This window comes from Mustela nigripes, chromosome 15 (assembly GCF_022355385.1).
Source record: "Mustela nigripes isolate SB6536 chromosome 15, MUSNIG.SB6536, whole genome shotgun sequence".
Lineage (NCBI taxonomy): Eukaryota > Metazoa > Chordata > Mammalia > Carnivora > Mustelidae > Mustela > Mustela nigripes.
In genome coordinates, this window is record NC_081571.1 from 727,330 (window position 1) to 754,994 (window position 27,665).

At 39.0% G+C, this 27,665-nt stretch overlaps 1 protein-coding gene across 3 annotated transcripts in view; it reads left to right on the forward strand.

The window, feature by feature from the left end:
- Positions 1–205: 205 nt before the first annotated feature.
- PARP4 (poly(ADP-ribose) polymerase family member 4) overlaps positions 206–27,665 on the forward strand; it is a 145,525-nt gene continuing 118,065 nt past the window's right edge. For all 3 annotated transcript variants that reach the window (XM_059377996.1, XM_059377997.1, XM_059377998.1), the window contains exons 1-5: positions 206–410; positions 4,779–4,911; positions 13,252–13,453; positions 14,766–14,832; positions 16,616–16,697. In XM_059377996.1, coding sequence (XP_059233979.1) covers positions 4,780–4,911; positions 13,252–13,453; positions 14,766–14,832; positions 16,616–16,697 — 483 coding nt within the window. In that variant the 5' untranslated portion in view covers positions 206–410; position 4,779. The remainder of the gene's footprint in view (positions 411–4,778; positions 4,912–13,251; positions 13,454–14,765; positions 14,833–16,615; positions 16,698–27,665) is intronic.

Sequence of the window (27,665 nt, forward strand, 5' to 3'; positions counted from 1 at the left end):
TTTCTCTCACAAACAAATAAAATCTTTTAAAATAAATAAATAAATAAAATCCTGAATCCTCAGTCTGAAAAGAAACCTGAGCCCAGCCAACTACTTAATCCCGGGGCAGCCCCTCGGTCTTCCGCCTAAGGAGCATGCGGTATGGATCGCCGGGCTGGGCCTCTGGAGGCAGCCAAGGGCTGGCTTCCGGCAGCGCTCTCAGGGGCACTGGCTGCCGGGACCGCGCCTCGGGTCAGTGCGGGGAGTTTGGAGCCCGGAATCCGGAAGCAGTCGGTGAGGGAGCTGTGGGAGTGGGGAGAGTAGGCAGCGGGGAGCTTCGAAAGCCCGGAGCATCGGAGGCGAGGAGAGTCCCGAGCCAGGAGCGCCAGGAGCAGCGAGTGTCGGGAGTGGGCCATATCCCCGGCAGGCAGGTGCGTGGGCGCGGATGGCCAGACCCCGTGGGCGGTTGGGGCAGTCTTGGCCGAGGGTGTCCGTGTCGACTCCCATCCTGAGCGGCTGGCTCAGCTCTGTGCCGCCGCTGATGGTGGTTGCGTGGTTGGCCTTACCGCGCTGGTTGCCCTGGGACAGCAGGCCCGTTCATGCAGCCCGAGGGCATGCCCCCTTCGGGGGCATTGGCGTGTTCTCGAGCGAGTCGGCGGCTCAGGTGACAGGACACAGGTGGGGCCGGTGCTCGAGCGGGTCTCTGAGCGCGCTCCGGGCTCCGGGAAAATGAGCAGATGGCGACAAAACTCTGTTTCTTGCTTCTATTAGGCAGACACCCTGTCTTCTTAAAATGGGGTATTCTTCAATATAGGTTTGGAAAAGTATACGCTTAAAAAAAAATACAGTATTTTTGTGAATAATCAGGGAATGTAATCTGACCTCGAAATTAGAAACATCATGATAGAAACATTCAGTGTACATGTTGAAGATCAAAGTTGAAAACTTGGAAATCCATTAAATACTTCCTGCGGGGAATGCCCAGTGACTCAGCTGGGCATTTGTCCGGAGGAACACGGCACTGCTGAATGTTCAGACTTTTGACTCTGGATTACAAAATAACAATAAACACATAAAAATATTTAAAGTGGAGTGTAATGCTAAAGGAGGAAATCACTCTCCATATTTGCATGTTGTGGATAGAGTAGCTGGAATTTGTGAGGAGGAGCTCAGGTTGTTTCTCAGGAGCTGGGGATGTGTGTCTTATCCTGTGTTTGTAACAGAGACTGACTCCAAAATATCCTATGTACACAATAAACTCTGATGCCCACATGAATGAACACTGACTGTTTAGGAGAAGCTTGGAAAGAAGGGAGAGACCGGTGGCACATGTTAAGAAAGTGGCTAGCCAGGAGAGACCACACATGTAAGAGAGACTCCATATACAATCTGGAGGAAGGCAAAAGTCAAGGCCTGACTTCAGATTTCACAGAATTTTATAGTGTTAGTTTAGTGTTAGTTTCACTTCCTACAATGAGTAGGAAGACAGAAGTCAAGGCCTGACTTGAGATTTCACAGTATTTGAGTGTTAGTTTCACTATCCCTACAGGACCTCAGCTGTGAAGAAGAGTTGTTTAAAGTGTTTGTTTATATTTTGGCTTCACAAATAGTTCCATGAACTGTACACTTAAAAATGGTTAAAATGGAAAATTTTATGTGAGGCACATTGTGCCACCAAAATAAAGGTTAAAAAATATCTATACTGTTTGACTCAGTAATTCCACTTCTGGCCATCTATTCTAAGGGAACAATGACAGAGATTTGGTCAAAAATATATGTTTAAGACATTTCTGTCAGTGTATTTTTAATAATGAACAATTTTCAGTAACCAAATATCTGGTGACTTGGGGAAGAGTTAAATTACACATAGCCACAACAGATATTTTCAAAGACTATTTAGTGATATTGGGCAAATACTCATTAAAAGTTAGATAAAAGAAACTGGCTATAAAATTCAATAAATAATATTCACAAATAACATATTTTTATTAAAGTAATTTATAAAATATATTGATACAGGAAAGAATAATATCTAAAGATATTGAAAGAAATATCAAAATCAACAGTGGTGTTATTTCTCATGGAGGGATCATAAGTGCTTTTTTAAAAAAAATATTTTATTTATTTATTTGACAGAGAGATCACAAGTAGGCAAAGAGGCAGGCAGAGAAAGAGGAGGAAGCAGGCTCCCTGCTGCACAGGAATCCTGATGCAGGACTCAATTCCAGAACCCTGAGATCATGACCTAAGTGGAAGGCAGCAGCTTAACCCACTGAGCCACCCAGGAGCCCCCTAAGTGCTTTTTAAAAAACAACTTTACTGAGATATACTTTACATACCGTTAAATTCACCCATTTTAATTGTATGATTCAAAGACTTTTAATGAGTTGTGCATCATCACCATTATCTGGTTTAGAACATTTCCAGCACTGTAGATGCTCTTTATTTTTCTCCATTCTGGTTAACCTACTTTGGGGGAGAAGTTATTTTTAGAAAGACAAATTCATAGTACTTTCCTTGGAAATTTAAGCAAAACTGAAAAATAATACAATTTAAGGTAAAACTAAAAGTAATGTAATTTAACAAGAATAAAAATCATTTAAGCTCTTTGAGTCAGTATTGTTTAGGATTTCAGTACTATTTTCTAAGATAACCATTGGAATTGCAAACAAAGATTTACATGTAAGGGTGTGCATCATAGCTTTTTTTCTTAAAGATGGATTTATTTGAAGGGCGCCTGGGTGGCTCAGTTGTTAAGCATCTGCCTTCAGCTCAGGTCATGATCCCATGGTCCTGGGATCGAGTCTCACATCAGGCTCCCTGTTCAGCAGGATGCCTACTTCTCCCTCTCCCACTCCTGCTTGTGTTCCTTCTCTTGCTGTCTCTCTCTATCAAATAAATAAACATGTTTTAAAAAATATTTATTTATTTGAGAGAAGGTGGGGGCACAGAGGGAGAAACTGTCTCCAGCAGTCTCTCCACTGAGCTGATCCTGGAACCCAAGGTCATGACCAGAGCCAAAATCAAGAGTCAGACTCTTAACCAATTGAGCCACCTAAACTCTCCCATAAGTTTTGGTTTGTTTGTTTGTTTGTTTGTTTTATTTGTCAAAGAGAGAGAGTGTGTGTGAGCAAGCACTAGCAGGGGGAACAGCGGGCAGAGGAAGAAGCAGGCTACCTCACCTAGCAATGAACCCGATGAGGGACTGGATCCCTGACCTGAAAGCAGACACTTATCCACCTGATGTCTCAGGTGTCCCTATAGCTTTGTTTTTGATAACAAAATTTAGAAGTAATTTGATTGCCCAACAATAGAAATAGTTCATTTATGACATTTATCTAAGATAGCCTTTCTTAAAAATGTTTTCCAGGAATAATTAATGATTTGATGCTAAAGACAAAATGCTAAAACAAAATGCAAGATAGGTATTGTGAATATGGTATGATTTCAATTTTGATAATAACATAGTCCATTACAGTACATACACATAGAAAAAAAGCCTGGAAGAAAAGGCAAACGAAGTTTACTGTTAAATACTTATACATTTCTTTCCTTTCAAAATATGCCTATTTTTCTTAGAAGTAAATCTTTTCCATATATAGGAAAGTAGGACAGTAAAAGAAGTTAAATTAAAACATTAATATGTTTCCATTTAAACATAAGTTGCATACTTTTATTACTAATTGATCAGTTTTTTCTCTAGAATGGCTAACAGACATCCACATAACTAATGGGATTAAGGGTCTTTTAAGTTTTAAAGAATTATGTATAAAATCTGTGGCTTCACTATCACATATATTAATTTTTAATCTAGAAAGAAGTGCTTTGTGTTCTTAAACCACACACCTGATCTGTAACTGAAATCTGTACATTTTCATTAAGGTGTATAGTACAAGCCTATATGAAAGAATTTTGGAGCGCCATAGTACCAGCCATAAAGCTAGAAATGATTTTAAAACCAACATACTTGTAAGTTTGATCACTGTTCAATTTTTGTAGTTAAAAATGATTGCAATATGCCTTTTTAAAATAATGCCCATATTCACATTGTTTGCATGTAGAAAATTCCTGATGCACTGTCATTTATATTCACTGAAAAGAAAATCCTTTATTTTTTTCCACAGACTCCCCTGAATTTTATTATACTGTGATTTATTTATTTATTTATTATTTAAATTCAATTTTGTTAACATATACTGTATTACTGGTTTCAGGGGTACAATTTAGTGATTCATCAGTTGCATCTAACATCCAGTGCTCCTCAAGTGCCCTCCTTAATGCCCATCACCCAGTCACCCAATCTCCCCACCCACCTCCCCCCAGCAACTGTCAGTTTGTTCCCTATGGTTAAGAGTATCCTATGGCTGGGGTGCCTGGATGGCTCAGTTAGTTAAGCATCTGATTCTTGATTTTGGTTCAGGTCATGATCTTGGGGACTTGGGATTGAGCCTCGCATCAGGCTCTGTGCTACATACGGAGTCTGCTGGAGATCCTCTCTTTCAAATAAATAAATAAAATCCTTTTTTTTTTTTTTAAGTCTCTTGTGATTTTCCCCCTCTCTGTTTTTATCTTATTTTTCCTTCACTTCTCCAGTGTTCTTCTGTTTTGTTTCTAAACTCCACATATGAGTGAAATCATATGGTATTTGTCTTTCTCTGACTGACTCATTTCACTTGGCCTAATACTCTCTAGTTCTAGCCATGTCAATGCAAATTGCAAGATTTCATTCTTTTTGATGGCTCAATAATATTCCATTGAGAAGACTTTAAAACTATGACTTGAAACTTTTTTCCCTACAGGATGACTGTGAGGATCTTTGCAAATTGTAACTTCTGTTTGAAAGTTAAGCACTTAGCTCGTCAACAGAAGAAAAAGCTACAAAATGACATTAAGGAGAATGGTGGAAATTTTTCCTTTTTATTAAATCCTCAGGTATGTAAACTTTGTAAGAACTGTGTGATAAATACTGTCCATTCAGGGAGGGTAGTTCAGGGGGCTTGGCTGGCTCAGTGGGAAGATCATGCGACTCTTGATCTTGGGGTCTTGAGTTAAGACCCCATGTTGGGCATAGAGCTTACTTAAAATAATAAATTAATATATTTTTTTAAGGGTGAATGGGTCATGGTTAGAAGGGTAAGCAGAGACAATTGGCCACAGAAGAAAGTCACTGAAGGCAGGTGAAATTATGACATCGTTAACAGGGAAGCTGGGCTGGAGAAAGGCAGAGGAGGAAAGACCATGCATCCCACCTTCTCTCCATTTCCTTGAGCTGTAGAGAAATTACACGTACCTTGTGAATCTGAAGTTATTAGAGTACAAGACCTGAAGACCTAAACAGAAATAATTACAGACCAGCCAAATCTATTCTTGAAGGAGAAAAGTGATGGTGTACAGCATTTGCAAAAAGCATTCCATCTAATCACTCCCTAGTATGTCGTCCCTGAGTGTCACTTGTACAGTGTGACTCGGGACGAAGAAAAACATGTAAACTCATCTTGAACTGCTTATACAGCTTTTACTGCTTGTTTTGTTTATTTAAAGTCCGAAGGAAGCTACTTTCCCTCTCTTGAAATGGAATTGTAGACCTGACAGTTTAAGATTGGTGGCTTAGCCTGACCCTTCCTGGACCACATCCCTGGGGCTTGCTGACATGAGTCTAGTTTGTTCTGTGAAGTATGTTCAACTCCAGCTAGATCCTGGGTGCCCTCTGGCATTTAGTAGTTTGCCTGTGATTATCAGAAATGGAATGTCCCTGTTCACCTCCAGTTTAGGCAGAACTGTGTATATATCTCTTAATACAGCTTTCCTCACTTGCCTGTTTCCATTTCTGTGCATGGATGAATAATTCATGCCAGTTATGCTTTCTCAGTTTATCTTCTGGGTAAAGAATGCCAACATGGTCTCTCATTTCCAGAAATTCCCACATAGTGTAAACTTTTTGGAAATTATGTTGCCAATGTATATAAACTTTTGAAATGTGCATACCATGTATTATAATGAAGGAGACAACTATATATTGTTGAGGAATGAGCTCCAAGATGAATTATTAAGTGGAAAAGCAGGTTCATAACATCATGTTTAGTATGCTGTCATTTGTGACTAAAATTAGGGCTGTGTACTTATATGTGTGTTGCCTATGCATAGAATAGCTTAGAAGGATACTCCAGAAACAAGTTAAAACAGATGCCTCTGGGGAGATGAACTGGGAACAATGGTATGAAACATATGTTAATTTATTATTATTATTATTATTATTTTACTTTATAGATATTCTAAAATGTGCATATACTATTTATTCCATAATAAATTAATAAAATTACAACTTAACACATAAAATAAATAATGAATACCTTTTGAATCTATCATTCCACTCCTAAGAAAACAATTAAACAAATGTACAAATATGTGTACATGAAGTTACTCAGCACAGCATTGTTTAAAGGAGTGAAAACTTGGGAATAACCTCTAGGGTTGGTTAATCAATTATGGTATATCCCTATCCCTATTCTTTAAAAACTATTGATTTTTTAAACTTTTATTTAACTAAAAATTATTTTATTTGTAAGAGTTTTAGAAGTCTGAGAAAGATTACTATAAATTATCTTGAAGACTTTTAAGGGTGAACATTCTAGGGCAAGATAGTGACAGGGTCGGGGACTTCATTTTATTTGGTCCCTTGAATTTAGCTGGGTATCTATAGAACTATTCTGAACACACACAAATTCCGCCTGAGTTGTAAGAAAATATATTTGGAACTCTACAAGCAGAAAAACAATTGCTTTTTGCAAGGTAGGAGATGTGGAATTGTGAATCTGTGGGGAAATATCTTAAGATAAACAGAGTGGGGAGGGATCCTCCATAAGCTGGCTGCTGGAAAGTGATATAACACTGGAGCGTGAAATCAGAACTCTTAGAAATTGCTCACTAGGACAGATTTCTTAAAGGGTCACAGGAGATGGAAAAAGCAGAATTCTAAGTGGGTCATTGTGATCTCGGAGGATCCCGGAGACACAGAAAGAATGGGGGTGCCTGATCCGATAGGGTGCCTGAGCAGTGAAGTGGGAAACTGGTTATGGTCAGAGAGCTCAGAAGGGACTCTCAGCTCCAGTCACCATAAACCGTGAGCTGGGCTGGTAGGAAGACCACTCTTCGCCCCAGGCAACTGGAACATGTGGGCTGTTTAACATCTCCTGGATAGAAATAAAACAGCTGCTCCCATGAATCTAGCAACAACTCTCAGGGAAGTAGTGGCGCCAGGAAGGAGAGTAGGATGGCATCCAGCTATTACCTGGGAGCAATGGAGCAGGGTCCGTACCTGACCTCAGAACCACTCACAGTCACAAAGACACAAAGTGCAGTGAGGCTCGTGGACCCTTAGAGCACCCCCTGGTGCGAATTGGGTGCAAATTGCCAGAGTCTGTGGAGTATGGCACACAGAGGCTGTGCCTATGACTGGACAACAGCTCTCAGGCACTGATGGTTCCAGAAAGGAGAGTAGGATGGCACCCAGCTGTGACCTGGGAGCAGCAGAGCAGGATGTGTGTGAGCTCACAACCACTTGAAGTTGCAAAGACACAAAGCGAAGTGTTGCTCATGGGCACCAGAGGCACCCCCCAGGAGAAGTGTAGTGGGGGTGAACTGCAGAAGTCTGTGGGCTTGATACACACAGATGTGGAGATAATTTGACCTGGAGAGTTTATTGAAGAAGGGGAACTGTGATCTCGTGCCTCTGGGCCAAAGATCCTGGCATGGCTGTTTTTGCTCTGACCCTCTGAAGAGGTGTGGAAAGCCACCAAGAAACAAAAGCGACACAGATGACCAGTTCACCTTGAGCCCATCCCCCTGACAAGGGGTGGGGCAACTTTGCCCAGGGAAAGACACCTGAGAAGTAGAACAGCAGGCACCTCCCTGAGAAATCCCACAGGATGGTAAAACCCCAGAACCAGGGGCAAATAATGTATCGAGTTCCATATGTTACCTCATGATTGGTTTATCCTTCAGTCTAAAATTTTACATTTTTTTAAACTTTTCCGCATTTTAACTAGATTCTTATTTTACCAACTTATGTTTTTAAGTTATTTTTTAACTTTTTTCTCACATCTACATTTTATAGATTTATGCCTCATTCTTGTCCTTTTTTCACTCTATCCAATTTTATATATATATAAACTTTGCTTTCCTTGCAATTTTGGGATGTAGTGTCTTCTAAAACAGAAACCAAAATTCAATCAGGAGCAAGAGTATCACCCTGCTTTGTCCACCCTGTGAGATTATAGTGTCTCCCACGCCCCTTTTTTAATTGTTTTGGTTCATCTTGCCTTGTTTGCTTTTCTGTGGTGGTGTCTGACCTCTTTGGATTTTTTCTTTCCTTTTTCTTTTTTTTAAGATTTTATTTATTTATTTGACAGACAGAGATCTCAAGTAGGCAGAGAGGCAGGCAGAGAGAGAGAGAAGCAGGCTCCCTGCTGAGCAGAGAGCCTGATGTGGGGGTCGATCCCAGGACCTGAGATCATGACCTGATAGCAATTATAAAGTTAATAGCTAGGCTTGAAAAGAGTATAAATGACAATACAGAATCTCTAAAGGTGGTAATGAGATCTAATTAGGCCTAAAAGTGCTAATGATCTAAAAGTGCTGTGAATGAGATGCCATCTAAATTGGATGCTTTAACAACTAGGGTCAGTGAGACAGAGAGAAAATCAGTGATCTAGAGGACAGGCTGATGGAAAGGAAGGAGGTTGAGGAAAAAGAGAGAAAAACAACTAACAGCCCATGAAGAAAGGCTTTGAGAACTTAATGGTGTATTGAAAAGAACCAATGTCAGAATCATCAGGATTCAAGAGAGGGTGGAAAGAGAGAGAGGGCTAGAAGGTATATTTGAGCAAATCATGGCTGAGAACTTCCCTAATTTGAGAAAGAAAATAAGCACTCGTGTCCAAGAGACAGAGAGGAACCCTCCCAAACAGATCAACACCCTGACCTATAATAGTGAAGCTTGCAAATCTTAGAGCCAAAGAAGTTATGCTGAGAGAAGCTAGGGAGAGGAGATTCCTTACACATGGAGGGAGGAACATCAGAATAACATCAGACCTATCCACAGAAACCTGGCAGGCCAGAAAGTGCTGGCAAGATATATTCAGAATACTAAATGAGAAGAACATGCAGCCAAGAATACTTTCTCCAGCAAGGCTCTCATTCAGAATGGAAGGAGAGATACAGAGTTTCCAGGACAGACAGAAACTGAAAGAATATGTGACCACCAAGCCAGCCCTGTAAGAAATACTAAGGGGGATACTGTAAGCAAAGAGAGAGCCCAAGAGTAACAGACCAGAAAGTAACAGACAATCTACAGAACAAACTACAGACTTGGCAGGCAATACAATGTCACTAAATTCATATCTTTCAGTAGTTACTCTGAATATAAACAGGCTGAATGTTCCAATCAAAAGACACAGGGTATCAGATTGGATTGAAAAAGGAGGACCCATCCATATGCTATCTACAAGAGACTAATTTGAACCTAAAGTCACCTCCAAATTAAAAGTGAAGGGATGGAGAACCATTTACCATGCCAGTGGACCTCAAAAGAAAGCTGGAATAGCAGTTCTCATTTCTCATATCAGACAAATTAGATTTTAAACAGAAGACTTTCATAAGAGATGTAGAGGAGCACCATATCATACTCAAAGGGTCTATCTGACACGAAGATCTAACAATTGGAAATATCTATGCTCCCAATGTGGAAGCAGCCAGTTATATAAAACAATATCCAAAGTAAAGAAACATATTGATAATAATGCATTAATAGTAGGGGACTTGCAGACCCCACTCACAGCAATGGACAGATCATCTAAGCAGAAGATCAATAAAGAAATGAGGGCTTTGAATGACACACTGGCCCAGATGGACTTCACAGATACATACAGAACACTCCATCCTAAAACAACAGAATACTCATTCTTCTTGAGTGCACATGCAACATTCTCCAGAATAGATCACATACTGAGTCACAAGACAGGCCTGAACTGACACCTAAGATTGAGTCATTCCCTGCATATTTTCAGACCACATGCTTTGAAACTGGAACTCCATAACAAGAAGAAATTTGGAAGGAACTCAAACACTTGGAGGTTAAAGAACATCCTGCTAAAGAATGAATGGATCAATCGGGAAATTAAGGAAGATCTTAAACAATTCATGCAAACTAATGAAAATGAAAACACATCAATTCAAAACATATGGGGTATTGCAAAAGTTGTCCTGAGAGGGAAGTACGTAGTAGTCAAAGCTGCTCTCAAAAAAAAAAAAAAATCGGAAAAATCCCATATACACAAGATAACTGTATACCTAAAGGACCTGGAGAAAGAATGGCATATAAAACCTAAACCAAGCAGAGGAAGAGAAATATTGAAGATTAGAGCACAAATCGATGAAATAGAAACCAGAAGAACAGTAGAACGGATCAATAAAACTAGGAGCTGGTTCTTTGAAAGAATTAATAGGATTAATAGGATTGTATACATCTGGCCAGATGTATACAAAAGAAAAGAGAAAGGATCCAAATTAATAAAATCATGAATGAAAGGGGAGAGATCACAACCAATACCAAGGAAATAGAAGTAATTGTTAAAATATATTACGAGCAACTATATGCCAAACTATATGCCAAAATGGATGCATTCCTAGAAATGTATAAACTACCAAGACAAACAGGAAGAGGTAAAATACCTGAACAGACCAATAACCAGCAAGGAAATTGAAGCAGTAATAAAAAACCTCCCAAAACAAGAGTCCAGAACCACATGACTTCCCAGGGGAATTGTACCAAACACTTAAAGAAGAGGGGCACCTGGATGGCTCAGTCGTTAAGCATCTGCCTTTGGTTCAGGTCATGATCCCAGGGTCCTGGGATTGAGCCTCACATCAGGCTCCCTGTTCAGTGGGAAGCCTGCTTCTCCCTCTCCCACTCCTCCTGCTTGTGTTCCTGCTCTTGCTGTCTCTCTGTCTCTCTCTCTCTCTGTCAAGTAAATAAATAAAATATTTAGCATAAAAAAAGAAGAAATAATACCTATTCTACTGAAGCTCTTTCAAAAAATAGAAATGGAAGGAAAACTCCCAAACTCCTTCTATGAAGCCAGCATTACCTTGATTCCATAACCAGACAAAAACCCCTATCAAAAAGGAGAATTACAGACAAATGTCCCTGATGAACATGAATGCCAAAATACTCAACAAGATCCCAGCCAATAGAATCCAATAGTACATTAAAAGGATGATTCACCACTACCAGGTGGAGTTTATTCCTGGGGTGCAAGGAATTAAAACTGGATTCACAAATTAATCAATATGACAGAGCGCATTAATAAAAGAAAAGACAAGAATCATATGATCTTCTCAATTGGTGTAGAGAAAGCATTCAACAAAATACAGCATAATTTCTTGATTAAAACTCTTGAAGGACAGGGATAGAGGGAACATACCTCAATATCATAAAAACCATCTATGAAAAGCCCACAGCAAATATTCTCAGTGGAGAAAAACTAAGAGCTTTGTGTTCCTAAGGTCAGGAACACAACAGGGATGCCTGCTCTCACCACTGCTGTTCAGCATAGTATTAGAAGGCTCAGCCTTAACAATCAGACAACAAAGAGAAATAAAAGCATTCAAATTGACAAGTAAAACTCTCTCTCTTTGCAGATGACATGATACTTTATGTGGAAAACCCAAAAGACTCCACCCCAAAACTGCTAGAACTCATAACAGTGATTCAGCAACATGGCAGGATACAAAATCAATGCACAAAAATCAGTTGCATTTCTATACACTAACAATGTGTCTGAAGAAAGAGAAATTAAGGAATTTATCCCATTTGCAATTGCACCAAAAACCATGAGATAACTATGAATAAACTTAACCAAAGAGGCAAAGGATTTGTACTCTAGAAATTACAGAACACTTATGAAAGAAATTGAGAAAGACACAAAGAGATAGAAAAGCATTCCATGCTCATGGGTTGGAAGAATAAACATTGTTAAAATGTTTATGCTACCCAGAGAAATCTACACACTCAATGCAATCTATCAACCTTTTTCACAGAACTGGAATAAACAATCCAAAAATTGTATGGAACCAGAAAAGACACCGGTCACAAGGAGAATGTTGAAAAAGAAAACCAAAGCTGGGGGCATCACAATGCCTGACTTTAAGCTGTATAACAAAGATGTTACCATCAAGACAGCATGGTACTGGCACAAAAACAGACACATAAATCACTGGAAGAGAATAGAAAGCCCAGAAATGGACCCTCAACTCTGTGGTCAACTAATCTTCAACAAAGTGAGAAGGAATATCCAATAGAAATAAGACAGTCTCTTCAATAAATGGTGTTGGGAAAATTGAAACTGGACTATTCTCTTACACCATACACAAAGATAAACTCAAAATGGATGAAAGACCTAAATGTGATACAGGAATCCATCAAAATCCTAGAGGAGAACAACAAATGTTGGCGAGGATATGGCATCAAGCTGGTATAGCCCCTCTGGAAAACAGTATGGAGGTTCCTCAAGAAGTTAAAAATAGAGCTTCCCTATGATCCAGTATTTGCACTACTAGGTATTTACCCCAAAGATACAGATGTAGTGAAAAGAAGGGATATATGCACCCCAGCGTTCATAGAAACAACTTCCTCAATAGTCGTAAGAGTGGGAGGAGCCAAGATGTCCTTCGACAGATGAATGGGTAAAGAAGATGTGGTTCATGTGTACAATGGAACATTACTCAGCCATTAGAAAGGATGAATACCTACCATTTGCATCCACACATATAGAACTGCAGAGTATTATGCTAAGTGAAATAAGTCAAGCAGAGAAAGGTGGTTATCATATAGAACTCATATATGGAACATAAGGAATAGTGCGGAGGACCATAGAAGAAGGGAGGGAAAACTGAATGGAAAGAAATCAGAGAGGGAGACAAACCATTAGAGACTCTAGACTCTGGGAAACAAACTGAGGGTTGCAGAAGGCAGAGGGTGGGGGATTGGGGTAACAGAGTGAGTGGCATTAAGGAGGGCACATTATCTGATGAGCACTGGGTGTTATATGCAACTAATCAATCATTGAACACTACATAAAAAACTAATGATGTACTATATGTTGGCTAATTGAACTTAATAAAGAAAGACTTTTAAGGATGAAACTAACAGATAAAAGTATTTCGATTTGTTTCTATATGTACATAATGAATTGATTCTTTTTCTTTTTTTCTAAGTGCACACATATAATCATAGACAATGCTGATGTTCTGAGCCAGTATCAACTAAAGTCTATCCAAAAGAACCATATCCATATTATAAACCCAGATTTTATATGGGACTCAATCAAAGAAAGGAGGCTCTTGGACATAATGAATTATGATCCTAATAAGGCACTGGACATCACACCACCTCCTTGTCAAAAGGCAAGCAGTTCTGGTAAGTATTTTATATAAAGCGCTTAATATATTACAGGTGCTATAGTAAACATTTTGGTTTATCAAAGGCAGTATAGTCAAAGAATGGTCTAGACATATTACCAAAATTATCAAACATCCTCAGGTCCTTCATTGTGACATGATGGCACTGGGGAACTCATTCTGACCCTGCAGCATACTAGAAATGCATTTCATTACTATACTCACCATAATCTTTTTTTTAAAGATTTTATTTATTTATTTATTTATTTGTCAGAGAGAGAGAGAGAGAGAAGGAGGACACAAGCAGGCAGAGCGGCAGGCAAAGGCAGAGAGAGAAGCAGGCTCCCCATTGAGCAAAGAGCCCGATGTGGGACTCAATCCCAGGACCCTGGGATCATGACCTGAGCCGAAGGCAGAGGCTCAACCAACTGAGCCACCCAGGCATCCCTACTCACCATAATCTTAAGAAAAGAAAAATATCATTTGAAATTGTATATCCATCAATGAGTTTCAAATAATACAGATATTAGAATTCTCCTCACATGTCTCTTAAAATAAAATCATGATCTATTCTCACTATCTTTTATTTTAATCTACCTTCTTTTTGTCCCATTTGTACTATCCTTAGATTACCAATTACTTTAGTTACTTTAAGAACATTAAAAAAAAAAAAAAAAATACCGTGTTAAGTATGACCTGTCGTGACCAGCGCGACAAATCTACCAGGAAACGTGAGGGTAAGAGGATGGTGAAAAGAAATTAAGAGACAAAGAGATGGGGGCAGGAGGAGCAGTAAGGAGGATGTCCAACAGTGCTAAGTTTATTCAAAGCACTAAGGCCATATATATAGTGATAGGAGAAGCAATATACCTGAGCCTAAACAACCACGAGTTCCCATAATAAGTTTCACATTTAACTATAAGCAGACCTCGTGACACCAAACAGCTGATGCTAGTACAATTGTTCTGTATCGATACGGCAAATCTGAAAGTAATTTAGGAGCAGTACCAGGGCAGCAAGGACCAGCAATGAACTTTTGACCCCAACCGAATTGTTCTCATTTGTTTAGCAAGCGTGTGGGAAGTCACATAGGGGAGCGCATAACACAGCACAAACCCTTTCTCAGTGCTACTCAGCTTTTCCCTTCCTAACCTTTTGTTAGGTTATTCGGACTTTAAAGGAGGCACAAGTCAGGGCCTGGTTTGGTCCTCATCTCAAGCCTTATTGCGGCCTCCCACAATGACCTATATTCAAGAATCTTAAAAATTCCAGGATTTATTGTTTATAATTTTAATAAACCTTTGAGTAGTAAACAAGTGTTTTTGTTCTAGAAGTGACAACAGATGATCCGTCCCTGGACAACTCCATGGAGAAGGAAAACATTTTGGAATTCACAGAGTAATCTACTTTTTTTTTTTTCAATTTATTTTATTTTATTTTATTTATTTTATTTATTTATTTGTGTGTGTGAGAGAGAGAGCAAGCACGCACAAACAGGGGGAGCAGCAGACAGAGGCAGAATCAGGTTCCCCACTGAACAAGGAACCTGATACAGTATTCCCAGGACTCTGGGATCCTGACCTGAGCTGATGGCAGATGCTTAACTGACTGAGTCACACAGGTGTCCCCAGAGTAATCTACTTCTGATCATTAAGATTCAGTTTACAGGGGCACCTGGGTGGCTCAGTGGGTTAAGCCTCTGCCTTTGGCTCGGGTCATGGTCTCAGGGTCTTGGGATCTAAGCCCCTCATTGGGCTCTCTGCTTGGCGGTGAGCCTGCTTCCTCCTCTCTCTGCCTGCCTCTCTGCCTACTTGTGATCTCTCTCTGTCAAATAAATAAATAAAATCTTTAAAAAAAAAAAAGATTCAGTTTGCAAAATGTTTTGTAAACTTCAAGCACAGGTTTTGTTTTGTTTTTTAAGATTCTATTTATTTATTAATTTGAGAGAGAGACAGATAGAGGGAGCAGAGGGAGAGAGAGAAAGAAAAGCAATAAGTGGGAAGCCTGATGCGGGCTTGATCTGATGACTCTTGAAATCATGACCTGGACTGAAGATGCTCAGTTTTAAAATGCTATTAATACCTCATGTCTTTGTAGTATTTTCATTTATCTTGCTTCTCTAATTTTAGGCTTTTGTTTATTTAAGACTTTTTACTTCAACTAGTCTAGTGCTAATTATTTCCCTCTTAGTATTATATAAGAGTGGACATAATTGTTAGATTGATTTTTAAAAAGAAAAGGCACTAGAGATGAGATCTGGGTAGTCTGCTTACCCTGCTACCTTACCGAGAAGCCTTTAGAGTTGAGACTCTTCCTTACTCCCTACCTAAGATGTAAAAAAATAGAAAAAGTGACAACCTTCTGCAAATGGAGTATATGAGGCTACAGTTCTTTTTTTCTTTTTCTTTCTTTCTTTTTTTTTTTTTTTTTTTTTTTGCTTCTTTATTTAACAGAGAGAGACAGAGAGAGGGAATACAAGCAGGGGGAGTTCGAGAAGGAGAAGCAGGTCCCCCCACCCCACCTTAGCAGGGAGTCCAACAAAGGCTCTATCCCAGGACCCTGGGATCATGACCTGAGTGAAGGTAGATGCTTAAGGACTGAGCCACCCAGGTGCCCTGGAGCTACAATTATATATGGTTTTGTAAAGCATACCCACAACTGTGGTATCCATTAAGCATCACATTGAGCCTTATTTTATTTGTTAATAGTACTGTTAAAAGACAGAACAAACATAAAAAATAAAAGCACAGACTATGACAAATCTGATGCCTTTATTTTAAAGGGGGTGGTGATTGAATGTAGTACAGAGTCTCCGGTGTGAGCCTGCCTGAGTGACAGCTTCTTAAGGGCCAGAACCCAAGAGAGCACAGGTCACCTGCCACTGCTAGGACTGGTGCTTTCTCCAGTACACTGATCTGCTTCTCTTTCACCTCCACTTGTGCTTCATGCCACCCCACCTTCCAATGCAGACCCTCAGTATTTGGCATCAGAGCTCTAGAGTTAACCAAAGGAGGATTCCAACTCATTACACAAGACTTTTTAACCATGTTCAGAGTATCTGAGGAGGGATTAGGGACTTAAAATGTATTTTGTATGGAATTAGGGGATATATAAGAAAAATTTAATGAATATTCTGTTTAATCTAAAATTCCATTTTAATGCTAAAATTTTATTATACAAGTTTCAGGTTTTGTAAAGAGAATGTTGAAATTCCTCATTTTCCACAAGACTTTGAAGTTGCAAAATATAACACCTTGGAAAAAGTAAGAGTCTGATTTGTATTTTATATTTAAAATTTAATATTTAACTTTTTAGTGTTTTTATTATAAAATAATATGTGCTCATAATAAAAATATAAATAGTAAAAATTACTAACGTAACTATTTATTTTTTTTTAATTTGAGGAAAATAAACCACATATTTTATTGTATTCCCTTTAAAAGGGATCTGACTTTTTTAAAAATTTTTTATTTTTCATAAACATATATTTTTATCCCTAGGGGTACAGGTCTGTGAATCGCCAGGTTTACACACTTCACAGCACTCACCATAGCACATACCCTCCCCAATGTCCATAATACCACCCCCTTCTCCCAACCCCCCTCCCCCCAGCAACCTTCGTTTGTTTTGTGAGATTAAGAGTCACTTATGGTTTGTCTCCCTCCCAATCCTGTCTTGTTTCATTTATTCTTTTCCTACCCTCCAAACCCCCCATGTTGCATCTCTGCTTCCTCATATCAGGGAGATCATATGATAGTTGTCTTTCTCTGCTTGACTTAATTCGCTAACCATGATACCCTCTAGTTCCATCCACATTGTCGCAAATAGCAAGATTTCATTTCTTTTGATGGCTGCATAGTATTCCATTGTGTATATACACCACATCTTCTTTATCCATTCATCTGTTGATGGACATCTAGGTTCTTTCCATAGTTTGGCTATTGTGGATGTTGCTGCTATAAACATTCGGGTGCACATACCCCTTCGGATCACTGCATTTGTATCTTTAGGGTAAATACCCAGTAGTGCAATTGCTCGGTCATAAGGTAGTTCTACTTTCAACATTTTGAGGAACCTCCAAGCTGTTTTCCAGAGTGGTTGCACCAGCTTGCATTCCCACCAATAGTGTAGGAGGGTTCCCCTTTCTCCACATCCTCGCCAGCATCTGTCATTTCCTGACTTGTTGATTTTAGCCATTCTGACTGGTGTGAGGTAGTATATCATTGTGGTTTTGATTTGTATTTCCCTGATGCCGAGTGATATGGAGCACTTTTTCATGTGTCTGTTGGCCATCTTGATGTCTTCTTTGCAGAAATGTCTGTTCATGTCCTCTGCCCATTTCTTGATTGGATTATTTGTTCTTTGGGTGTTGAGTTTGCTAAGTTCTTTATAGATTTTGGACACTAGCCCTTTATCTGATATGTCGATTGCAAATATCTTCTCCTATTCTGTCAGTTGTCTTTTGGTTTTGTTAACTATTTCCTTTGCTGTGCAAAAGCTTCTGATCTTGATGAAATCCCAATAGTTCATTTTTGCCGTTGCTTCCCTTTCCTTTGGCCATGTTCCTAGGAAGATGTTGCTGTGGCTGAGGTCGAAGAGGTTGCTGCCTATGTTCTCCTCAAGGATTTTGATGGTTTCCTTTCTCACATTGAGGTCTTTCATCCATTTTGGTCTATTTTTGTGTGTGGTGTAAGGAAATGGTCCAATTTCATTTTTCTGCATGTGGCTGTCCAATTTTCCCAACACCATTTATTGAAGAGGCTGTCTTTTTTCCATTGGACATTCTTTCCTGCTTTGTCGAAGATTAGTTGACCATAGAGTTGAGGGTCTATTTCTGGACTCTCTATTCTGTTCCATTGATCTATGTGTCTGTTTTTGTGCCAGTACCACGCTGTCTTGATGATGACAGCTTTGTAATAGAGCTTGAAGTCCAGAATTGTGATGCCACTAACTTAGGCTTTCTTTTTCAATATTCCTTTGATATTCAAGGTCTTTTCTGGTTCCATATAAATTTTAGGATTGTTTGCTCCATTTCTTTGAAAAAGATGGATGGTACTTTGATAAGAATTGCATTAAATGTGTAGATTGCTTTAGGTAGCATAGACATTTTCACAATATTTATTCTTCCAATCCAGGAGCATGTAACATTTTTCCATTTCTTTGTGTCTTCCTCAGTCTCTTTCATGAGTACTTTTAGTTTTCTGAGTACAGATTCTTTGCCTCTTTGGTTAGGTTTATTCCTAGGTATCTTATGGTTTTGGGTGCAATTATAAATGGGATTGACTCCTTAATTTCTCTTTCTTCTGTCTTGTTGGTGTAGAGAAATGCAACTGATTTCTGTGCATTGATTTTATATCTTGACACTTTACTCAATTCCTGTACAAGTTCTAGCAGTTTTGGAGTGGAGTCTTTTGGGTTTTCCACATAGTATCATATCATCTGCAAAGAGTGATAGTTTGACTTCTTTGCCGATTTGGATGCCTTTAATTTCCTTTTGTTGTCTGATTGCTGAGGCTAGGACTTCTAGTACTATGTTGAATAGCAGTGGTGATACTGGACATCCTTGCCATGTTCCTGACCTTAGTGGAAAAGCTCTCAGTTTTTCTCCATTGAGAATGATATTTGCAGTGGGTTTTTCATAGATGGCTTTGATAATATTGAGGTATGTGCCCTCCATCCCTACACTTTGAAGAGTTTTGATCAGAAAGGGATGCTGTACTTTGTCAATTGCTTTTTCAGTATCTATTGATAGTATCATATGGTTCTTGTTCTTTCTTTTATTGATGTGTTGTATCACATTGATTGATTTGTGGATGTTGAACCAACCTTGCAGCCCTGGAATAAATCCCACTTGGTCATGAATAATCCTTTTAATGTACTGTTGAATCCTATTGGCTAGTATTTTGGTGAGAATTTTTGCATCTGTGTTCATCAAGGATATTGGTCTATAGCTCTCTTTTTTGATGGGATCCTTGTCTGGTTTTGGGATCAAGGTGATGCTGGCCTCATAAAATGAGTTTGGAAGTTTTCCTTCCATTTCTATTTTTTGGAACAGTTTCAGGAGAATAGGAATTAGTTCTTCTTTAAATTTTTGGTAGAATTCCCCTGGGAAGCCGTCTGGCCCTGGGCTTTTGTTTGCTTGGAGATTTTTGATGACTGTTTCAATCTCCTCACTGGTTATGGGTCCGTTCAGGTTTTCTATTTCTTCCTGGTTCAGTTGTGGTAGTTTATATGTCTCTAGGAATGCATCCATTTCTTCCATATTGTCAAATTTGTTGGCGTAGAGTTGCTCATCGTATGTTCTTATAATTGTCTGTATTTCTTTGGTGTTAGTTGTGATCTCTCCTCTTTCATTCATGATTTTATTTATTTGGGTCCTTTCTTTTTTTTGATAAGTCTGGCCAGGGGTTTATCAATCTCATTATTTCTTTCAAAGAACCAACTCCTAGTTTCGTTGATTTGTTCTATTGGTTTTTTGGTTTCCATTTCATTGATTTCTGCTCTGATCTTTATTATTTCTCTTCTCCTGCTGGGTTTAGAGTTTCTTTCTTGTTTTTTTTTCCAGCTCCTTTAGGTATAGGGTTAGGTTGTGTACCTGAGACCTTTCTTATTTCTTGAGAAAGGCTTGTACCACTATATATTTTCCTCTCAGTACTGCCTTTGTTGTGTCCCACAGATTTTGAACCATTGTGTTTTCATTATCATTTTTTTCCATGAATTTTTTCAATTCCTCTTTAATTTCCTGGTTGACCCATTCATTCTTTAGAAGGATGCTGTTTAGTCTCCATGTATTTGGGTTCTTTCCAAATTTCCTCCTGAGTTCTAGCTTCACACCATTGTGGTCTGAAGATATGCAGGGAAGGATCCCAATCTTTTGATATCGGTTGAGACCTGATTTAGGATCGAGGATGTGATCTCTTCTGGAGAATGTTCCATGTGCACTAGAGAAGAATGTGTATTCTGTTGCTTGGAATGAAATGTTCTGAATATATGTGTGATGTCCATCTGGTCCAGTGTGTCATTTAAGGCCTTTATTTCCTTGTTGATATTTTGCTTGGATGATCTGTCCATTTCAGTGAGGGGGGTGTTAAAGTCCCCTACTATTATTGTATTATTATTGATGTGTTTCTTCAATTTTGTTATTAATTGGTTTATATAGTTGGCTTCTCCCACATTGGGTGCATAGATATTTAAAATTGTTAGATCTTCTTGTTGGACAGATCCTTTGGGTATGATATAGTGTCCTTCCTCATCTCTTATTTTAGTCTTTGGCTTAAAATCTAATTGATCTGATATAAGGATTGCCACTCCTGCTTTATTCTGATGTCCATTAGCATGGTAAATTGTTTTCCACCCCCTCACTTTAAATCTGGAGGTGTCTTCCAGTTTAAAATGAGTTTCTTGCTGGCAACATATAGATGGGTTTTGTTTTTTTATCCATTCTGATACCCTGTGTCTTTTGACAGGGGCATTTAGCCCATTAACATTCAGAGTAACTATTGAGAGATATGAATTTAGTGCCATTGCATTGCCTGTAAGGTAACTGTTACTGTATATTGTCTCTGTTCCTTTCTGATCTACCACTTTTAGGCTCTCTCTTTGCTTAGAGGACCCCTTTCAATATTTCCTGTAGAGCTGGTTTGGTATTTGCAAATTCTTTCAGTTTTTGTTTGTCCTGGAAGCTTTCAATCTCTCCTTCTATTTTCAATGATAGCCTAGCTGGATATAGTATTCTTAGCTGCATGTTTATTTCATTTAGTGCTCTGAATATATCATGCCAGCTCTTTCTGGCCTGCCAGGTCTCTGTGGCTAAGTCTGATGCCAATTTAATATTTTTACCATTGTATGTTACAGACTTCTTGTCCCGGGCTGCTTTCAGGATTTTCTCTTTGTCACTAAGACTTGTAAATTTTACTATTAGGTGGTGGGGTGTGGACCTATTCTTATTGATTTTGAGGGGGGTTCTCTGTACCTCCTGGATTTTGATGCTTGTTCCCTTTGCCATATTGGGGAAATTCTCTCCAATAATTCTCTCCAGTATACCTTCTGCTCCCCTCTCTCTTTCTTCTTCTTCTGGAATCCCAATTATTCTAATGTTGTTTCATCTTATGGTGTCACTTATCTCTTGAATTCTTCCCTCGTGGTCCAGTAGCTATTTGTCCCTCTTTTGCTCAGCTTCTTTATTCTCTGTCATTTGGTCTTCTATATCGCTAATTCTTTCTTCTGCCTCATTTATCCTAGCAGTGAGAGCCTCCATTTTTTATTGCACCTCATTAATAGCTTTTTTAATTTCAACTGGATTAGATTTTAGTTCTTTTATTTCTCCAGAAAGGGCTTTTATATCTCTCGAGAGGGTTTCTCTAATATCTTCCATGCCTTTTTCGAGCCCAGCTAGAACCTTGAGAATTGTCATTCTGAACTCTAGAGCTGACATATTACCAATGTCTGTATTGATTAGGTCCCTAGCCTTCGGTACTGACTCTTGTTCTTTTCTTTTTCTTTTTTTTTTTTTTTTTTGTGGTGAATTTTTCCGCCTTGTCATTTTGTCCAGATAAGAGTATATGAAAGAGCAAGTAAAATACTAAAAGGGTGGCAACAACCTGAGGAAAATATGTTTTAACCAAATCAGAAGAGATCCCAAATCGTGAGTGGGGAGAAAGGGGAAAAAAAGAGGTTAAAAAAAAAAAAAAAAAGAAGAAGAAGAAAAAAGAAAGAAAGAAAGAAAGAATTAAAAAAAGAAAAGGGAAAACGAATAAAGAAAAAGTATAAAAAAGAAAAAATATATATTAGATAAACTAGTTTAAAAATGTTAAAAAAGAAAAGGGTAAAAGTTAAAAAAAATTAGCAGAAGAAGAAAAAAAATTGAAAAGAAAAAAAATTAAATTAACTGCAAGACTAAAGAATCATGTGGAGAAAACCGTGAGTTCCATGCTTTGCTTTCTCCTCCTCTGGAATTCTGCTGCTCTCCTTGGTTTTGAAACTGCACTCCTTGGTAGGTGAACTTGGTCCTGGCTGGATTTCTTGTTGATCTTCTCGGGGAGGGGCCTGCTGTAGTGATTCTCAAGTGTCTTTACCCCGGGCAGAATTGCACAGCCCTTACCAGGGACAGGGCTGAGTAATCCGTTCGGGTTTGCTTTGGGGAGCTTTTGTTCCCTGAGCGCTTTCTGTAGATTACCAGAGGATGGGAATAAAAAATAATTGGAGAATTATTGGAGGCCCAGAAGAGCTGAGAGCCTGGGGCCCCACTTCTCAGTGCACCCTTGGAGAACAGCACCCAATTACTCCCGTCTCCCAGGCCTCTGGCCATGCTCCGAGCTCACCGAACATGCGACCAGTTCAAGGTAACCTCAAGCTAGGAGCTAACTCCTTGGCTCTGTCTCTGTAGCTGGCTTTCCCGTTCTAATACCTGCAAGCTCTGCCATCAGACACCCCCGATCCTTCCGTGACGCTTTGGGGCCTGGGGCCACACTGACTGTGCGTGGGCTTCACCCTGGTTTAGCCTCTGGAGCATTGTCCCTCAGCAGAACAGACTTTTAAAAGTCCTGATTTTGTGTTCCATTGCTCTGCCGCTTGCTGGGAGCCGGCCCCTCCCCCCGCGGTCTATCTTCCCGTTGCTTTGGATTCACTTCTCCGCCAGTCCTACCTTTCAGAAAGTGGTTGATTTTCTGTTTCTAGAATTGCTGCTCTTCTTCTCTTCGATCTTCTGTTGGATTTGTAGGTGTTTGCAATCTTTAGATAAGCTACCTAGCTGATCTCCTGCTAGCTGAAGTAGTCTCAGCCTGCTACTTATCCGCCATCTTGACTCCTCCCACTATTTATTTTTTATTAAAGACTTTATTTATTTATTTCACAGAGAGATAAAGAGCACAAGGAGGCAGAGAGGCAGGCAGAGAGAGAGGGGGAAGCAGGCTTTCTGCTGAGCAGAGAGCCCAATGTGGGGCTCGATGCCAGGACCCTGAGATCATACCTGAGCTGAAGGCAGCCGCTTAACGACTGAGCCACCCAGGCACCCCTCTTATTTTCTTTTTAAAGAGTAGATATGACACCAAGTATTTACATTATTCATTAAAAAGAAAAAGAGGAAATTATTTCTCCAGTATCATGTAAGTGAAAACCCTAGCATTCAAAATGATGCTGATTTACATATTTTAGATATTTTGATAAAATATAACTTGAAGACATTTCCTCTGTGGAAAGAAAATATAAAAAATGGTACCGTTTAAGCATATACAGATATAGCTATAAACTATATATACAGGTTTTATTTAATTTTTAAATTTCTTATTAACATACAATGTATTATTAGCCCCAGGGGTATAGGTCAGCGAATCACCAGATTTACACACTTCACAGCACTCACATAGCACATACCCTCCCCAATGTCCATAAGCCAACTATCATCTCCCTATCCCCCTCCCCCCAGTAACCCTTAGTTTGTTTTGTGATATTAAGAGTCTCTCATGGTTTGTCTCCCTCCCAATCCCATCTTGTTTCATTTTTTCCTTCCTTATCCCCCAAACCCCCACGTTACCTCTCAAATTCCTCTTAATAGGGAGATCATATGATAATTGTCTTTCTGTAATTGACTTACTTCGCTCATCATAATACCCTCTAGTTCCATCCACGTCATCGCAAATGGCAAGATTTCATTTCTTTTGATGGCTGCATAGTATTCCATTGTATATATACACCACATCTTCTTGATCCATTCATCTGTTGATGGACATCTAGGTTCTTTCCATAGTTTGCCTATTGTGGACATTGTTGCTGTAAACGTTCGGATACATGTGCCCCTCCAGATCACTACATTTGTGTCTTCAGGGTAAATACCCAGTGGTACAATTGCTGGGTCATAGGGTAGCTCTATTTTCAACTTTTGGAAGAACCTCCATGCTGTTTTCCAGAGTGGTTGCACCAGCTTGCATTCCCAGCAACAGTGTAGGAGGGTTCCCCTTTCTCTGCATTCTTACCAGCATCTGTTGTTTCCTGACTTGTTAATTTTAGCCATTCTGACTGGTGTGAGGTGGTATCTCATTGTGGTTTTGATTCATACTTCCCTGATGCCAAGTGATGTGGAGCACTTTCATGTGTCTGTTGGCCATCTGGATGTCTTCTTTGCGGAAATGTCTGTTCATGTCTTCTGCCCATTTCTTGATTGGATTATTTGTTCTTTGGGTGTTGAGTTTGCTAAGTTCTTTATAGATTTTGGACACTAGCCCTTTATCTGATATGTCGTTTGCAAATATCTTCTCCCATTCTGTCAGTTGTCTTTTGGTTTTGTTAACGGTTTCCTTTGCTGTGCAAAAGCTTTTGATATTGATGAAGTCCCAATAGTTCATTTTTGCCGTTGCTTCCCTTTCCTTTCGCGATGTTCCTAGGAAGATGTTGCTGCAGCTGAGGTCGAAGAGGTTGCTGCCTGTGTTCTCCTCAAGGATTTCGATGGATTCCTTTCTCACATTGAGGTCCTTCATCCATTTTGAGTCTATTTTTGTGTGTGGTATAAGGAAAAGGTCCAATTTTTCCAGCCCCATTTATTGAAGAGGCTGTCTTTTCCATTGGACATTCTTTCCTGCTTTGTCGAAGATTAGTTGACCATAGAGTTGAGGGTCTATTTCTGGGTTCTCTATTCTGTTCCATTGATCTATGTGTCTGTTTTTGTGCCAGTACCATACTGTCTACTGTCTTAATGATGACAGCTTTGTAATAGAGCTTGAAGTCCAGAATTGTGATGCCACCAACTTAGGCTTTCTTTTTCAACATTCTGCTGGCTGTTTGAAGTCTTTACTAGTTCCATATGAATTTTAGGATTATCTGTTCCATTTCTTTGAAAAAAAAATGGGTGGGATTTTGATAGGGATTGCCTTAAATGTGTAGATTGCTTTAGGTAGCATAGACATTTTCACAAAATTTGTTCTTCCAATCCATGAGCATGGAACATTTTTCCATTTCTTTGTGTCTTCCTCAGTCTCTTTCATGAGTACTTTTAGTTTTCTCAGTTTGCCTCTTTGGTTAGGTTTATTCCTACGTATCTTATAGTTTTGGATGCAATTGTAAATGGGATTGACTCCTTAATTTCTCTTTCTTCTGTCTTGTTGTTGGTGTAGAGAAATGCAACTGATTTCTGTGCATTGATTTTATATCCTGACACTTTACTGAATTCCTGTACAAGTTCTAGCAGATTTTGAGTGGAGTCTTTTGGGTTTGCCACAAAAAGTATCATATCTTCTGCAAAGAGTGAGAGTTTGACTTCTTTGCCGATTTGGATACCTTTGATTTCTTTTTGTTGTCTGATTGCTGGGGCTAGGACTTCTAGTACTATGTTGAATAGCAGTGGTGATAATGGACATCCCTGCCGTGTTCCTGACCTTAGAGGAAAAGCTCTCAATTTTTCTCCATTGAGAATGATATTTGCTTCGGGTTTTTCATAGACAGCTTTGATGATATTGAGGTACATACTCTCTATCCCTACACTTTGAAGAGTTTTGATCGAGAATGTATGCTGTACTTTGTCAAATGATTTTTCAGCATCTATTGAGAGTATCATATGGTTCTTGTTCTTTTTTTTTTTTTGATGTATTGTATCACATTGATTTGTTTATGGATATTGAACCAACCTTGCAGCCCTGGAATAAATCCCACTTGGTCATGGTGAATAATACTTTTAATGTACTGTTGGAATCTATTGGCTAGTATTTTGGTGAAAATATTCGCATTTGTGTTCATCGAGGATATTGGTATGTAATTCTCCTTTTTGATGGGGTCTGTGTCTGGTTATGGGATCCAGGTAATGCTGGGTTCATACAATGGGTTTGGCAGTTTTCCTTCCATTTCTATTTTTTAGAACACTTTCAGGAGAATAGGTGTTAATTCTTCTTTCAGTGTTTGGTAGAATTCCCCTGGGAAGTCGCCTGGCCCTGGAATCTTGTTTGTTGAGAGATTTTTGATGACTGCTTCAACTCTCCTTACTGGTTATGGGTCTGTTCAGGTTTTCTGTTTCTTCCTGGTTCAATTGTGGTAGTTTATATGTCTCTAGCAATGAATCCATTTCTTCCGGATTGTCAAATTTGCTGGCATATAGATGCTCATAATATGTTCTTATAATTGTTTGTATTTCTGTGCTGTTGGTCGTGGTCCTCTTTCATTCATGATTTTATTAATTTCGGTCTTTTCTCTTTTCTTTTTGATAAGTCTGTTCGGAGGTTTATCAATCTTATTAATTCATTCAAATAACAAGCTCCTAGTTTTGTTGACTTGTTCTATTGTTTTTTTGGTTTCTATTTCATTGATTTCTGCTCTGATCTTTATTATTTCTCTTCTCCTGCTGGGTTTAAGCTTTCTTTGCAGTTCTTTCTCCAGCTCCTTTAGGTGTAGGGTTAGGTTGTGTATTTGAGACTTTTCTTGTTTCTTAAGAAAGGCTTGTATCTCTATATATCTTCCTCTCAGGCCTGCCTTTGCTGTGTCCCACAGATTTTGAACCATTGTGTTTCCATTATCATTTTTTTCCATGAATTTTTTCAATTCTTTTTTAATTTCCTGGTTTACCCATTCATTCTTTAGTAAGATGCACTTTAGCCTCCAAATATTTGAGTTCCTTCCAAATTTCCTCTTGTGATTCAGTTCTAGCTTCAGAGAATTGTGGTCTGAAAATATGCAGGGAGTGATCCAAATATTTTGGCACCTGTTGAGACCTGATTTGTGACCCAGGATGTGATCTGTTCTGGAGAATATTCCATGTGCACTAGAGAAGAATGTGTATTCTTTTGCTTTGGGATGGAATGTTCTAAATATATCTGTGATGTCCATCTGTTCCAGTGTGTCATTTAAGGCCTTTATTTCCTTGTTGAATTTTTGCCTGGATGGTCTGTCCCATTTCAGTGAGGTTGTTGTTAAAATCACCTACTATTATTGCATTATTGTCAATGTGTTTCTTTGATTTTTGTTATTAATTGGTTTCTGTAGTTGGCTGCTCCCATGTTAGGGGCATAGATATTTAAAATTGTTAGAGCTTCTTGTTGTACAGACCCTTTGATTATGATATAGTGCCCTTTCTCATCTCTCATTGTAGTCTTAGGCTTAAAATCTAATTGATCTGATATAAGGATTGCCACAGCAGCTTTCTCCTGATGTCCATTGGCATGGTAAATTGTTCTCTACCTCCTCATTTGAAATCTGGAGGTGTCTTCAGGTCTAAAATGAGTTTCTTATAGGCAGCATATTGATGGGTTTTGTTT